The sequence below is a fragment of the Gouania willdenowi genome, chromosome 11 (assembly GCF_900634775.1).
Source record: "Gouania willdenowi chromosome 11, fGouWil2.1, whole genome shotgun sequence".
NCBI classification, from domain to species: Eukaryota; Metazoa; Chordata; class Actinopteri; order Blenniiformes; family Gobiesocidae; genus Gouania; species Gouania willdenowi.
In genome coordinates, this window is record NC_041054.1 from 20,132,985 (window position 1) to 20,150,732 (window position 17,748).

Genomic DNA, 17,748 nt, shown 5'->3' on the forward strand with positions numbered 1-17,748 from the left:
CCGACTTGTCATCTACCCGTTTACGCCATAACAGGTTTCTAATTAAATGTACTCATTCTCTAACACACACTTGAGTGGTTTACTTTGCTTGGCTATAAATCCTGCATCCCAAACATTCCTGCATCAGAGCTGACAGATGATGTGGAAGTTGTCACGCTAATAAACAGCCCATCAGTGGACAGCAGCGTGCACTCTAATCACATAAAAGTACACAATTTTAGAAAGATTGTGATGATGCAATGTGCACAGTGCATCACTCACTGTATGAGCACACACACACACACGCACACACACTTAATGTGAGAGCAGATGGAGCAGAGGGAGGGATTAGGGCATGACGGAGGCGAGCGAGACGCAGCAGGCTGACAGGACAGAGACGTGTTTACCTGCGAGGAGATGAGAGGAGCTGCTTCACTCGCTGCTGCACTGCCTCGGCTACTGCGACACTTTGTTTTGCTTTCGTGCACCCACTGGGTCGCTCGCTCGCTCTCCCTCACACACACACACACACCTCCTTGCACATGCGCTCTACGCCTCTTGTCAGCTTGAATTCCCCCCTCCTTCCTCTCTCACTCTACTGCCTTTCTTCTGCTAAACTGTTTTTTCCCCTCAATCCCTCTGAGCACATGCTCCTTCTGACGGCGTAAGCAAACATCTGACAGCGTTGCTCTAACTGATTCCTGCCAGCACTCCAGCAAACGTCTCAGTCATCTCCTCAGCGCTGCTTTCTATTACCGCTTCTCTTCTCACATGCTCCTCACAGCCTCCTCACGTGTTTGCCTTCAGTGCTTCAACCACTCGTTTTGACAGTAAATGTTGATTTCAGATGCACACACAAACACTATGGAAAAGGATTAGGGCCAATTTTGATGGAGAAAATAATTTCGGGCATATTGAGATTAAAGTTGAAATTTCAAGAATAAAGTTGAAATTTCAAGAATAAAGTTGAAATTTCAAGAATAAAGTCAAAATTTCAAGAATGAAGTCAAAATGTCGAGAATAAAGTTGAAATTTCGAGAATAAAGCCAAATTGTGAAAATTAAAGTTGAAATTTCAAGAATAAAGTTGAAATGTGAAAATTAAAGTTGAAATTTCAAGAATAAAGTCAAAATGTCAAGAATAAAGTTGAAATGTCAAGATTGAAGTTGAAATGTCAAGAATAAAGTCAAAATGTCAAGATTAAAGTCGAAATTTTGAGATTAAAGTTGAAATGTCGAGAATAAAGTTGAAATTTTGAGTTTAAAGTCAAAATGTCGAGAAAAAAGTCAAATTGTGAAGATTAAAGTTGAAATTTCTAAAATAAAGTTGAAATGTCGAGAATAAAGTCGAAATGTCGAGAATAAAGTTGAAATTCCGAGAATAAAGTCGAAATGTGAAGATTTAAGTTGAAATTTCAAGAATAAAGTCGAAATGTCAAGAATAAAATTGAAATGTTGAGAATAAAGTTGAAATTTCGAAATTAAAGTCAAAATTTTGAGTTTAAAGTCAAAATGTCGAGACTATAGTTGAAATTTCAATTTTAAAGTCAAAACATTGAGAATAAAGTGAAAAGGTAGAAATTAACATTGAAATTTCAAGAATAAAGTCGACATGTCGAGATTAAAGTTGAAATGTCGAGAACAAAGACTTGAACTTCAATCTCGAAATTTCAAATTTACTCTCGATTTGCCCAAAATGATTTACTCCATCCCAATTGTCCCTAATACTCCTCCGTACAAACACACAAATCCACAAAATACGGTTAAAAGAAGTCTAACCTGGGGATGCCGGCAAGGTATGCGATCAGTCTCCTCAGGTCATCCGTTCGTATTCTGTCATGGTTGTTGCGTGATGGAAACGTTAACACTGGGCCGCCACGTCTGTCTCTGCCACCTGAGGTGTCACACAGAAAGACATGCGCAGAGTTCAGACAGGGTATGTACATATTTATCAGGAAACATACAAAGCTGCCATTGAGAGCTGCAGCTTAGAGAAAAAATAAAGTTACAGAATAAGAAGTGACCTGAGGCTTGTTTGTCTACAAACAGATCTGCAGGAATGTGTCTCAGGTCTAACACATGGTACATGTTCAAATGATGAATCAACAAAAAAGAGCTGCAGATGCTCTTCAACACTTTCTAACCTTATATCTATGTTTTCCAACCTTGGGGTCGTGGGAATAAAATGGGGTCACCTGAAATGTCTAGTATTAATACAAAAAAAATGTACTGATTAAAAACATATGCCTTTTTTTTTTTTTTTTTTAATTAGTCTTTTTTTAAGACGCGACTTTAACAACTGCATTCTGTACTTTTCTTAAATATAAACCTAGTTCAAATAAAATTCCGTATGAAGACATCTGAGCTGGTCCATTTTGCCACTAATCCTGGCTACTTTGTATTATCAAGTATCAAGCTAGTTCTTCTGTATCAAGCTAATTCTTCTGTATCAAGCTAATTCTTCTGTATCAAGCTAGTTCTTCTGTATCAAGCTAATTCTTCTGTATCAAGCTAGTTCTTCTGTATCAAGCTAATTCTTCTGTATCAAGCTAGTTCTTCTGTATCACGCTAATTCTTATGTATCAAGCTAATTCTTCTGTATCAAGCTAATTCTTCTGTATCAAGCTAGTTCTTCTGTATCAAGCTAGTTCTTCTGTATCAAGCTAGTTCTTCTGTATCAAGCTAGTTCTTCTGTATCACGCTAATTCTTCTGTATCAAGCTAATTCTTCTGTACCACGCTAATTCTTATGTATCAAGCTAATTCTTCTGTATCAAGCTAGTTCTTCTGTATCAAGCTAATTCTTCTGTATCAAATAAAAAAGTCTCTGGGGTCACCAGAAATTTGTGATATCAAAATGGGGTCACGACCCAAAAAAGGTTGGAAATCACTGCCTTATGCCATGAGGGGATCCGGATCCATGTTCTGAGTCTGGATCAGTTGGTAAAAAAATAAAATAAATCCCTCTATCTCATTAATGGCAAGATTTAAAATATTTCTATCTCGGTTCGTAATTGACTGATCTTTATGAAACTTGACTCAGTGATGTAAGGTTGGTTCATCAATTAACCCACTGAGTTTCATCCAGATTGGATCCAATTGCACACATTGCAATTTATTTATTCATTTAAAAAAAATGGGGGTGCCTATTTGGACCTATGTATCATTATTGACGGAGATAGACATAAATAACCGTGAGAAGGCTTGGTCATTCAACCTTTTCCCGAGTTTACAATAATTCATGCATCATTTAACATTGCTCTTTAAAAAACACCTTAAATACTACAAAATAAAATACAAGAAAACACCACAATTATCTTTGAGTTCTTCTTGGACTTGGCCAGCTTCAGAACTGTCAAGTTGGCCTAGCCCAGGAAGAACTCATGAAATCGATCAGCAGACTCCAAACCAGTATCACTGAGCAGCATAGCATCATGGAGGTGCGCTCCGAAACTCTAGTTACCCATTCCACGACTGCCAACGTATAAAGCTCCTACTAAAAGACAAAAGATTCAAAGCTTATAAATAAACGTCTTCGTGACCGCAACAGAATTGATCTCTAAGCTGCTTTTCAAAGGGGGAGGGACTTGCTGCTTTTAAAGGGATTTCGAACAGACCAGGATTTCGCAACATTTCTGAACAGGTAATAAACATGTTTTAAACTAAAGTTATGGCACTCTAACAATAAATGTGTAGTTTTTGTAGTTATGCGACTTTGTTACGTTTGCAATGTGCATGTACAAACGTAGAGGTGTAGCTTCTGGTAGATTGGCAGAGGCAAGGGAGGAAGTAGAGCTGTTGAGGGCGGGACATCGAGACGCTCTCTCAGAAACTCCGGATAGCAGCTTTAACATATTATTCAAAAAGAAGACAAAATGAACTTGCTGGAATTTCCACGATTATCCTCCTGTGCAGCCAGAGTTTTGATTTTAGCCACAGTCGCCTCCACGTCTTTACATTCAGGACTTCTTGTTCCTCTGTAGACTCATCTTATTATTAACTGTGGATACGTGTTTGAGGCTCTTGTCCTGTTCTTGAAGAATTTCAGTGCTTCCGTATCTGATAGCGTAACTTGTAGGTGACTAATGATCCGCACTAAACCACTGGCTCCATGTGCAGAAAGATATGCAGCCTAAAACTCGCTAAGAAATCGTCACCAAGCTGGATGGTTGACGGCAGACCCTCATTGCACAGACAGCTCTATGATACTTCAGCAAACAAACTAAAGCTAAATATTGGGCGTTTTGAGTTGACACTTGCTGACAGTTTTCTAAGCTATACTTACAATTGTTTTTGAGCACAGTTGAGGTGTTTGGACTTGTTCTCTTTCATGAAGCCTTCTCTGCACAATCTATGGTTGTTCTTCTGTCTCACAGCTTGCTATCAGTTCTAAGCCCATTACACAGCTACTAAATAAATGATTGTGTTTCCAAGGGAATGTTAAAGCTGATATCTGGAGTTTCTGAGAAATCTATGTTTCTAAATCTATGATTCTTTTGAAACGTGAAAAAATACATAACTAGTCTTTTACTATGGTCTACTGCCGGTGGTCATTCATATACATTAATGTATATAAGTCCCGCCTTCGTCCTATAGACCCCTATACAAATGGAAACGATCGCAGAGTGCGCCCAGCCAATAAGCTTTGACTTCCTGTTTTTGAGACTGTCAATCAAAGTGAATGCGGAACTGTGCACGGAAACAAGGCCGCGCGTCACAACAGCAAACAGGTAAATATGATTTTAGCTCCTACCTGACCCATAGACCTATATTAATGCAACTTTGTTATGTTCCGCGATGCGTGTGCAGAAAAGTCGAGGCGTGGCTTCTGGCTTTAATGTGTGTTTTTTCTCTGTTACAATATGTTTTCTTTGCAAAAAACTGCATCATTCTTAAAGCTTTATTAAGCTTTATTATAACTTCCTTGTGTTTTGTGTGTTCAGTCTTTCAGTGATTGCATCCGTCTATGTCCACATTTAATGCATATTGCTACAGTAAATTATTGATACAGTAAACAACAAAAAGAGCGTATTATTATTACAGTACTTGAATGACTATCGTCATATTAGCGGTATTGTAATCGCGTAATTGATAATTGACTATAATTATGGCGTAATCATAATTGCAACTGTAATTTTAAACATTTGTTGCTGTTGTGATCATAATTAAATTGTAATTGAGTTTAGATAATTGACTTTGTATTTGTAATAGCCATGAAAATTCTATAAAAATGTTCAATTATAATTTAACGCAAAACTGGGGAACCATGTTACAGTTTTTTGTATAGTTCTACACATATGTAGTTAATCATTGAGGGCAATACTGACACAAAAAAGGCTCAGACACCCAGACCAAACATATTAAAACATATATTTTAATTGATTATGAAGCCTAACATGGTAACCAATAAATAGGAAATAAATCAGATGATAGATATTTGTTTTTAGTGCGTTTTACAGCTGATTTAGGACCCGTTATCATAAGAGACGCCAACAGAAAGCTAACAAAAGAGAAAGGTTAACTTTTATTCGGTCATTTATTTCAGGCTCAGTAATTGTGATGAATTGTAATTGAACTCTAGGAATTGAGAATGTAATTGTAACTGACTATGAGGATAAAAAAATATTGTAATTTAATTGTAATTGAAAAATTCCTGGTCACTGTAATCATAATTGAATTGTAATTCAACATGAGTAATTGAAGACGTAATTGTAATTGAAAAATGTAATTGACCTCAACCCTGGCTATACCCTACATTAATGATATAATGCTGATTTTTAAAATGCTGTTCCAGGTTACATCAGCAAGTTGTTTCAGGCTGGCCATGTGTGCGTTTGCTTTTTCAGCTTTACATGAAATGCAGCAATTTTTAGGGCAATAAATCAAAAGAGTGGATGACTTTCACATTTGCAGGTGTTGGGGAGGTAGACCAATGCAGGATTTTTTAAAGCAGAACTATTTTATATGCCATAGAAAAGTCTGGGCCTTCTGGCAGTGTTAGATGAAAGGTTTCAGCATCTCCAAAGCGGCTGCGACGAATCCTTTGAGGATCAGGAACGCACAAACTTTGATGACGTCCCATCTGACAACTAGCTCATATCAAATCTGGACTGAAGGACCCAGGACGACAGATCTGCTGCCAGCAAGTGAGCCAGTGCATGTATTTTGAGTTTTCTCAGCAACACAGGCATTGGCCATGGTTACATGATGGGAGTGGTGGCCTAGTGGTTACATGGCCAATTAAAGGCGAAAGCCCCGATTTAATCTTTAAAATTTGTGTATTAGTTATTCCAAATTAAATGATTCTGAATTTAAGTGTTCTGCTTTGTGTTTACATGGAAATAGTAATTCCGTATTGAGGTTTACATGAAAAACAGGTGTATTCGGCTTTATTCAATTCTGCTTTAGGTCTGGGGGTTGGGAAGAGTTCTGATTGGACAGGGGAGAACGTGATGTATCACGTCTATCGGAAAAAACACACATTAAACCTTTTCTTTTAGGCTACAACATAGAAGACCACATAATAAGAACTGTTTTCATTTTCATTTTGATTGTAGTTTTGAAGCAGCAGCTCGACAATAACACACGGTTTCACTTTGGTCAGCTGAGCAGGAGAAGGAGATAGATCGTCCGTACTTTGGTCAATCAAAGCCAGCGGTTAGTGCAACAGCTGCACTACCTCCACTATAGTGGATGTTGAGTGAAAAATGAACTTTATAATGATCCACGCATCATTAGTGAAGCTCTGATGCCTGCTCCGTTTGTAGACGTCCGTGTGAATGTCCACGTTTTTGCTTCCGTCCATCCACTCTTTTCATTATATCCTTGTCTTTTATGACTCTTATTAAACAAATAGTCTCGGCTTCAGTCCGGGTGGCCGTCAGAACGACTGGAATCAACTTAAAGTGGAATTAAGTGTTAAAAATAGATGAATTATTTAATTCTAAATTAAAATCAAAATAAACCAGCCACCTAATTCACATTTAGGCTTAATTAAGAATTACATTTGTATTAGGAATTAAGTGCTTAACAGGTCAGTTTAAAGAGGATTTAACTTTTATTCTGAATAAAGTGAAATTAAAGCTCCCATGTAAACGTGGCCAATGTAATAAAGTGCATTCTTGTTTGCATTCAAGTGTTTTGCATGTCATCCTCCCCTTTCAATCACTCCCTGTTTAGTGTGTGTTTAAATGTCTGAATTTGTGAACAAGTGGCACTTGAATGACACTTTGCTCGTCGTGGGTTCGGATTTGTTGGTGGAGGCGACGCACTCGTTGGCTCACGTGGGAGCTGCTAAACGCTGGCTGACAGCGCTCAGCCCACAAATGAGTGCGTTCAGTTGGCTCGCTGTGCGCCTTCAGGCTCGACCCTGCTGCTCACGTGGCAGCGAGTGAACATGAGAGAAGACCAGCATGGCCGGTTTATTAAAGAGGCCAGATTTGGGATAATAGGCTTAGCTCATTTACCCTACTTTTTTTCTTGCTGTCAGTCCTTTGCCTCCATATCCCCTCCCTCTGTCATTTTAAAGCCAATTACTTCACCAATGACTACGATTGGATGCAGTAGCTGACAGTAAGTCATCTCCATGGCAACGCGGCCATGAAACTCCTTTTTTTTTTGTCTTTCTGTTGTCAGTCAGCGTCATTGTCGTCGTGCTCCTCACTGTGACCTCACTGGTGTGTAAATACACACAGACTCTGCACACAGCAGACACTTTATCAAACAGTGGATGTGCGTCACTATCAAAAGTGTGTCGCATTAATTCATGTGTGTGCATCAGCCTCTGTATATCTGTGTGTGTGTGTCTCATGGGTGGAGCAATACACACAAAAGAGGGTCTGTTTTTCACAGCAGAACCTTTATAAGGAGCATAAGTGTGTGTGGATGTAATAAGGGTCTGGACATTGGTTTGATCCAAAGAGCAAAATATTCAGCTGCATCATGTATCCACTTTACGTGTGTGTGTGTGTGTGTGTGTGTGTGTGTGTGTGCGTGCGTGCGTGCATGCGTGCGTGCGTGTGTGTGAGAGAAATGAGGAGGCCTTAAACAGTCATTAACAAGTATAATCAGTCGGGATCTTAACGTATTGTTACATTATTTAATAGTGAAGGTCAGAGGATTTTCAGTAATGACCTCCGCCAAGGAAATCATATTTTTACTGGTGTTCATTCATTTTTTTGTTTGTTTGTTTGTTTGGCAGGAATACTTCAAAAGCACTTAAAGCTGAAGTATGTAAAATCCCCTCTCCGCTCCGTTTTGGAACCAAAACCGAAACTTAGCCTCCCTTACCAGTGTCTTTTGTGAACGCTTTTAGTGACTTCTTTCTCAATACTATTTCTCAAGACTATTGACAAAAGTATGGACTTTATCTTATGTTAATGGAGATTTTTCTGGTGTTTTAGAGACTGACATGAATGCACATATTACTCTGTAGTTACTGCTCCCGTCAGTTGATCCCCGACAGAGAGCAAACAGAGGCGGATGTGATCTCAGCAGCCGCTCAGCGCGGAGTGACAACCATCACTACACATCCAGACTGTAAAGTGAATTCACCTGGAATTTAGCTTCTCTTAGGTTTACACACAATTTAACCCGTCTGTTCTCACTCTCCCCCTGACACCAGTACCTGGGGAAGACCCTGCACAGTCACGGGGATCCACGAGGACACAAAGCGTTCCGTTAATCCTCAGTGTTTGTGCATTTAAACTGTTGCTTCTCCACATCAATTTGACTTCTTCCTCTTGATTTGCTGTGTAACTGTTGCTGAGATAGAGACTTCTGCTAGAACGTCCATCATTGCACTTGGTATGTGAACGCGCCTGACTTCAGTCGAGCAGCCAATAGTAACGCCCAAAACAGCACATGGAGCACACATGTTTGCAGAAAGATCTCTGATTGGCTGACATCCAGCGTCACGCTCGTGGATTTATACATGTAATTTACAGGGCCAAGAGAAGAAGAAAAGATTCACTGTTCACTCAGAACCCTTTGATTATAATATGCTCAAAGATGTTTATGGATTTTTGACCAAATGATGCAAAAAGAAAACTTACATACTGCAGCTTTAACAGATTTTAACCAAAGATAGATCTTAGGCCATGGAAGGAACATGACGTAATTTCTGCTGTGTGCCGCTCTGCACCTCCTACTGTGTCCCATGTAACTTTACATTCAAGTTGAAAATAATATATGATACAGAAGTGTATAATGCACCCCATAATCATGTTTAGCCAGCTGTTAAATATACTGTTTAGTGTCTTTAAATAGGTTTATATTTTTTTATTTTCCAGGCTACATGTGAGCAGCTGCAAACTGTGGGATGTTGCGACCGTCAGAAGTGGGTCACCAGTTGACATTGACGAGAAATAATGCCTAGTTCGGTTAAAAAATAAATATATATATATATATAACTCTGCTCACAACATCACTATATATGTGTGGATTTACAATAATTTGGTTGCAAGTTAATATGAGCTCATAGCATCTGTTTCGCTACACATACGTGTGCTGTGACTAAACCTGTGATGGGATAGCTGAATTTATAAGGTGTTGGACACTCGTGGGACACATAATAGGAGGTCAATGAAAGTGTGCAGCATGACATGTCTTCTGCATGATGTTCAAGTGTGTTTATGTCATTTCACTTGCTTAACTTTTACCACCGACACATTCAAGTCGATGTACAAACAATTAACTCACATCTCATAATCATGTTCAGTCAGATGTACGTGTTATTGACTCTACAGTGACAGTAAATAAACTTGTTTTGTGTTCTCGTCTATACACTACCTGCGACCAGATGTAACCTGTGGTACGTCTATTGCGACTGTCAGAAGTAGGTCGCCTGTTTAACCCAAACAAAGTCACAGTTCTGGACTGTGAAGGCACCACGCTAAAGTTTGGCTCCAGAGATGGTTTAAAAAAAGAGTCATTTGTGAGATAGCTTCTCCGTGTGTAAATTCAGGTAAACGCGGTCACAAGTTAAAATGGAAACACTGCATTTCCCGTGCGACATCCAGTATGTATTTTATTTAGAGATTAGATTAGTGAGTTGACAGCTGATCAGTGGCCGAGCGGTTAATGCAGCGGACTATGGATTTCATTTTTCTCATTGACGCAGGATTAAATCCCAGTGGAAGCGACTCAAATGTTTATTTATTTTCATAGATCATATACGTGTTCATTGTTTTATTGTTTCAGCACATTATACAGACTGAATATTTTGTAAAAATGCAATAAAAACACATAGGGTTGAAGAAGAGCGAGACACGTAACTTCCTATTTACAACAGCTGCGGTGAGTCCACTTTGCACCGAGAAGTAGGAGTGTGACAATATCTCGATACGGCGATATATCGCGACATTTTCCCGCACGATCGATTAGTGATATGCTCCCGCTAAGTATTTTTTTTTTCTTCCAAAACCTTTTCTGATTTTTCACTAAAATGTGCAGGTACGTCTTCACAAAGATTTTGTCACTGTTTGTTGAAGGAACCAATATATTGTTTACTGGAATATTGCACTATAATAGTGTCACTGGTAAGAAAGATCCTATTTTTTATTTACACACAGCACTATTGGAGATACTTATTCATTTACATTGGTATGTTGACACTTATTTACAGAAATGTTGCACTAAAATAGTTTCACTGTTCATAGGACACTTTTTCAATTTATTGTTTTTCAGAGATAGAAAACAAAAAATTTATTTTTTCACTTAATCTTTTTTTTCTTGTTATGTCATAGATTATCGTAGATTGATTTCTGACCAATATATCGATAATCGCAGTATCTTCATATCATGAGAGAATTGTTATCGTGAGCTTTGTAGAGCGTATCGTATCGTGAGGTTCCCACCCCTATCGAGAAGTCCGATGTTATACATGTGACGCGTCTGCGCACAGAGCTGCCTAACTTTAATCATTGGTGAAATGTGAAAATGTCATATGTCAGTTCATAATTGACCGATCTTTATGAAATGTGACTCAATTATGTCCAGCTGGTTCTTCAATTGCCTCACTGAGTTTCATCCGGTTCGGAGTGCACATTTTATTATGATTTTTCGAAAAAATTGGGGTACCCATACATTCTGGAACTATTGTATCGTATTAAAGGGAATAAACATTTCCTCCATGCCTTTAAAGTGTGAATGATAAGTGCCAATATCTGGCAAAAAGAAGATTTGGCACATAGCCGAGGTTTGTGCTCTCGTTGGCTAATATAGTTCATCTAAAGTTAGATTCACACACTTTAGAGGCAGTTTTTACCTGAAAGAAAGGCAACTTTTTCTTTGAGGATGGGAAGCACCTCCATTGCTCTCATGTCTTCATTCCTCCTAAAACCTGCACACAAAAAGAAGACAGAGGGAGTGAATTAAAAAAAAAAGTCATTTTAAACCTTTTCCAAGTCTATTCTGTTACTTTGCTCACAACAGAACAGACGGTTTTATTCATTTCTCGTCTGAGGAGGAGAAAAGATTTCAACAATCAAAAAGAAAAAAACAACACTGGCAGCATTCATACTCATTCCCCCTTCCTCACATTTATACAACACGTACTTCAGAGAAGGAAGCTGAGAAATGGCAGTTATAGAAACGAGAAACTGAGGCCGGAGCATATAGGGGAAGTTTAGTGCAGAAACCAGATCGAGCAGGAGCTGCACCAGGGGTGAAGCGGGGTAACAGCGAACACCCCGAGGCCACGTCAGCTTACATCAGCACCCCAAAAAAAAGCACATCCAGAGCATTCAGACACAGAGAGTGGCTGGTGAAGTCATGGCGCTCACTGCTCCAAAACTAACAGAGTGAATGATGCAAGAACAGGTGAAAAAACATAATTTTAACATCATAAAAACCAACTAAAATACGGTATATAAAATGAAGCGTTTTTTACGTTACTGACTCACTCAGTAGCTTCCTCTATTTTAAAAAAAGGAATTACACGTTGTTAAACTCTCACTGTGTTTGAAATGCCACACTCTGTACTATGCACTACAAACTCAATGAGTATATACTGTCTACTATATACAATAAGCATGACTAGTAGGATTAGGATGATGAGCATAATTTCCAGTTTCGAACCTACGACAACAAAAACCTGAAGCATACTGAGGCTAAATATCTCCATTGATTCGCCACTTTTGAAAGTTCTGAAAACATTTTAAGTGAGAAAGTAGAATATTAACATTTCAACGCAGAAACACATTTCGGAGATTTTCGGAGACCCGATATTGTGCTACGGACTAAACTTCTGGTTAACTTCAAAACAAGAGCCCTATTTACAAAAGCCTTAAATACTAATGGAAGACAAGAACAGATGCTTTTGTTTTGAAAAGGGGATGTTTGACTTTTAGCTTGGAGCCGATCCCAGGAAGATTTTACATTCTACTCGCAATGCATCAGTAATGCATCAGTATGCATGAGTAGATTGCCCACTGTGCATACTTCAAAAATGTCCCGATATAGTTTTACATCTGGGTATTTCTCACGTACTCATTCCATACTATCTACTGTGAACGCACTACATACTAATGTTGACGTCAGAGTTAGTATGAGTTAGGGGTGCAATATTGCGATATATCGCAATATTACGTCATGCGATTCCCGGATTGATTCAAAATGCATCATATCGTTTTTTTTTTTTTTACCTTTTTTTACCTAGGAGAGTATTTTCCAATCCAGGAGACATTCTAACTGTACAAAGCAGTACACTGAAACCTGGGAATGTTGACCAGCTTGTGTTTTTTCAATAATATCTAATTTTCTAACTTTCTGCATTTATTTGTTGTTCTAGTCATATACCTCATATATATATATATAAGTTGCACTAAAGTCCTGTTGCACTAAAGTCAAAGTTGGTTTAAAACCCACATGCAGATTGTATGTTATTTTATTATTTTATTTTATTGGCACATGGCATGTTAAAGCCAATGTTTTGAGTGTAAAATATGCCAATAAAATATATTTCTTACATAATGATCCTATGGAGGTGTACACATTTACAGATTAGTTTCTTAAGTCACACATTTATAAAAAAAATCGCAATAATCGCCTTACACTTTAATATCGGAATATATCGCATTGTATCGTATCGCAACATGTGTACTGTATCGGGATACGAATCGTATCGCCAGATGACAGGCAACACACACCCCTAGTATGAGTAATATGTTAATATGACATTTCAAAAACAGCATATGTCACATTTTTTCAGTGACTTATCCATAATGTTTAACATCTGAGAAAGAAAAAAAACACTACAGTATTGCATTAAAGACAAGGAAAAACTTACACATCCCCCTATTTGGGTGATCATTCAGAAATCCAAGTAGGTTTTATTTACACTGAAATAGATCCCAAACCAGGAGTGGATATTAAAAACGTGACAAAAGAACAGAGCATTAAGACCTTAAGGCATGTAGTTAGGTTGGTCTCAGGTGATCTGAAGCCTTTTCTCCAGTTGTGCTGCTATAGCTTGGGGCTGCTGTGGGAGCTTTCATAAAGCACCAAATATGCTTTTCATCATCTTCCCCATCTACTTCCACGTAGGTCTTTCTGGACTATTGTTGCTATGGCTACCATGCAAACGCATTTGTTTGTTTTTTCTTGTTTTAGTTAAACTACATTTCCAATGTTGAGTGTCATGAAGTGATTCAAGATAAACCTTTTAGTTTAGTGTGTATTAGCTCTTTTCCCATTAGATATTGAGCACCGAGGTATCCTGTAGGTATCTACCTATGGGAGTATCAATTAAGTTATCATAAATATTAAACATTGAACAGTCAACCAACACCACCATGTTAAATCTTTCTGAGTCGAGTTTTTTCAGATAAAAGCCTATAGTTTTTCAGCTAAAGCTGTGTGTGCTGCAACCTAACTTGTGCTTTGAGTCAACAGGGACAGTTTTTGCTGCACTGAGCAGGATAAGTGGCTATAGATGGAGAGAGGATTGCACTCACTGTAAAGTGACACAGTGCCAGAGAAAACCTTCAGTTGCATTTTAAAAAGTGTCAATGCCTATGCCTATAGTGACACAATCTCCAGAATATACTCCCCAGCTCAGCAGTCAGTACTAGTACAAGTACAAACCGTTTAAAAACCTAAAATAAACGGTGAGAGGCTGCATTAAATCCAACAGAAATAAGGTTAAAACCCAACCTGTCAGTTTATATGTGTGGCTGGCTCTCAGGGGTGCCATGCTGTCAAACGTGGCCCTGCTGTGCAGCTAATGTTGAGACAGGAGTGAGTGAACAGATGCCGGGAAATGTTCAATAAGTGGAAATCTGTTCAAACAACCATCAGTGTTGAGACAGGCAGGTCCCCGAAGTGATTAAACTCAATCTCTGCCTGAAAAGCACAAGTCTGCTTCACCTTTGTCTCTTTTTCCACCTTTCTGGTCTATTGTTGCTATGGCTACCATGCAAACATATTTGTTTTTGTTTTTCACCTTTGTTTCCATGGTTGAGAAACAATGCTAGTTGTATTTCTTATATAAATATATATGTAGGGATGTCACGGTACTGACAATATCACAATACTGCAGTATTACAAGTGCCTCGATATCATCATTAGGGATGTCCCGATACAAAGTTTTCACTTCCGATATGATACCGATATTACAGCCTTGGGTATTGGCCAATACCGATATCGATCCGATACAATATCAGCACGAATCATACATACTTTTGTGACTTATTTTGTAGTGTGGAATGTTAGAAAAGGTTTGATCAAGTGATGTCACTCAAACAGAGAACAATAGTCAGCAAAAGTAGGGATGAGAAAAACTGACCCATTTATTATTAACCAATTGGTTACATACATTATAACATTCAACATAATATCTACAGAATTCTACTTTTGAATAAATATAATATATATTGGAGATTTTAGATGCAGTCTGATAAAATCCGATATTCACTTTCTGGCTGATATCGGACAGATATTCAATATCAATATCGAATCGGGACACCCATAATCGTCATGGTTATGACACAGTATAAAATTATGAGCCATTGTGCTAAAAACAAGTTTAGGTTTGGCTGTAGCAGACCGTTTTAGAGTACACTACAAGTACCAAAATGCTTTGGGGCGTCGTCAAAGGTGCGAGCATGTAGGGGAAAGGAAACATGGCGGATGGTGACAGCCAGCAGAGGTAAAGCAGGTAGAAACTGCCTTGTAGCCGTTTCATCGTGTACAACTTCTCAGAGGTGTGGAAACATTTTGGTTTCACCGCATTACAAAAGGTGGACGATATGCAAACATTGCAAGTGTACCGTGCGCTAACTCTTCCGGAATTATGAGCAACATGAAAGGCCAATCCAGCATCCCGAAAAGTTGAAGGATTGTGTCAAAGAAACAATTCAGTCTGGTTAAAAAACTCTTTAAAAGGTTAGTGGAAACTTTAAATACTGAAATGTTGACTTGTTCATCTTTTCTCTAGAAAAACTTAAACTTGATCTCAACACAGAATAATGAAGTTGGCACTACTTTGATTTCTTTGGCAGTTTTCAATAATGATTGTATCTACTGTTACTAGACTTTAGCTTAAGGATCTGTATCTGTTAGTAGGCAGTATTCAGTTCATAATGTCATAAATCTAAAAGTACGACAATAAATACAGCCAAAATAGCGTGTAAAATAGCCTGTAAAAACATGAGCTTTCCCACAATATCGCAATAATTATCGTACCGTGAGGTTACTATCATGATTATACCAAACTGTGAGATTGGGATTAGTGTTGGGGAATTGGGATATCTCTCAAATATCCTTGTTCTTAGCATAATTTCCTGTTACTCAGCCCTGGGCATCGCCCCAAAGATAATTATTGTCCAGGCCCACAGTCAGGGTTGGGTTCAATTATATCGTAACTAAATTGTAATTGAGATCTAAGTAATTGACTTTGTCATTGTAAATGATTAGGAAGCCTAACAAGGTAACCAAGAGATAGGAAAGAAATGAGATGATAGATATTATTTTAGTGTCTTTTACAGATGATTTAGGACGAGTTATCATAGAAATGCTAACAGAAAGCTAACACAAGAGAAAGGTTAACTTTTATTAGGTTATTTATTTCAGGCTCAGTAATTGTGATTCATTTTAATTGAATTTTAGTAAATGAGAACATAATTGTAATTGACTTTCTGAGGATAAAAAAAAAAATGTAATTTAATTGTAATTGGAAAAACTGCTGGTCACTGTAATCGTAATTGAACATGGGTAAGTGAAAACCTAATTGTAACCTAAAAATGTAATTGACCCCAACCCTGTACACAGTTGTCTAGAACCGGCTCTAAACAGTGCACAGTGTGCACACATCATCTTATTGTGTGCTGAAAAGCACTGTGTGTGAGGTTCTACCAGCTGTAAGGAGGCAGTCTGCTGTGTATTACATAACAGGGACTGTAACGCCTCTGTGTTGTCCTCTTACAATCGTTACCATGCAAATGCACACACGCACACACGCTGCGCACACGTGCACGCACAGCTCCAAGCCATTAAATTGTGCTTTAGTCTTTGCTCGCTGCGTGTTCTTGCAATATACAAATGTATGCTTGTGAAATGCTAATTCTTCTCTGACACCGGAGTAGAAATTGAAAAACTGTTTGCTATTTTTAACTCTTGCTTCCTCCTCTCGTTTGTCTCCCGCCTTTCCTCAGGGTGCCACAAAAACACAAATTAGCATAATCAACTACATTTCCCACAGCGCCTCAGTAGAGCCGGCCTGTCGTACCTAACAGACGATGCGAGGGGCTGGTGGCAACAGCAGCATTAATCTCTGGCCACATAAACCAGATGGAACTCTGACAGAGTGGGAAGCTAACGATTCATCCCTAGCTGTATTCAATGATCTCCTTTTAACAAACATAATTACACGCAGTGATGGACAACTACAATCACTGTAAGAGACACATACTGTAACTGTATGTAACTGAGGGATGGGCTGTAAAAACAATACACATTAGGTGCAAAGATTGGACAATTTCAAAAAAGAGGTAATGGCTAGACTTCTTTTCATATTGAGCTGTACAATAGGATATAGAGGTGTGCATTACCATGAATCGGACGATACGATATATTCCGATATATCCCAATACTAAACAATATAATATACATTGCGATATATCACATTATCAATATTTACTATACATTTTCATAATTAGTTGTACAATAGGACTTAGGGTGTGCATTGTCATGAATTGGAAACTACGATACAATACATTCCGATATATACATTGGTAAACAATATAACAATATAGCTACTTGCTGAAACAATTCCTTGAGTAATTTGATTACTAAAATACGTAGAGGCAAAATGCTCTGACTCAATGCTACATTTAAGCCACTTCCGCTTTTGATGACGTCACGTCCGCGCACGACGCGTAATGCAAAATGTAGACGGAGACGAGCGACAGAGAGAGCAAAAAAACAACGTAAACTGTCGAAACTGTGGGCCCATTAAAAAAAAAAATCGGACGCAAAACACAGTACGATGCGTGTACTGCAAGACAGAATTAGCTTTCCATAACAGCACCAGAGTCGAAAGCGCCCGCTGTATGCATCGAGCCTGCTGAGCGGACCCAACAGGTAGGTCCAATGTTAATGTCACGTTTACAAAAGTATTTACTTTAGATCAGTGATTGCTAGTGTAGATTACGGTAAGTAAAGAACATACACAGAGCTGAATAATGGCTGATTAACAGGGGAAATAGTTGTAGTGGCCATATGGCGAGGCATTATGTGGAAACGTGTATTAGTGAAGTGTTGTTAGAAAATCA

At 38.4% G+C, this 17,748-nt stretch overlaps 1 protein-coding gene across 7 annotated transcripts in view; it reads right to left on the reverse strand.

The window, feature by feature from the left end:
- Positions 1 to 17,748, reverse strand: part of LOC114471872 (triple functional domain protein-like) — a 145,821-nt gene that overhangs the window by 72,410 nt on the left and 55,663 nt on the right. For all 7 annotated transcript variants that reach the window (XR_003675038.1, XM_028460842.1, XM_028460843.1 and 4 more), the window contains exons 3-4: positions 11,244 to 11,318; positions 1,758 to 1,872 (exon numbers count right to left, since the gene is read on the reverse strand). Coding sequence is in view for 6 of the 7 variants with exons in the window: in XM_028460842.1 (XP_028316643.1) it covers positions 1,758 to 1,872; positions 11,244 to 11,318 (190 nt within the window). In the remaining variant the exon portion in view is untranslated. The remainder of the gene's footprint in view (positions 1 to 1,757; positions 1,873 to 11,243; positions 11,319 to 17,748) is intronic.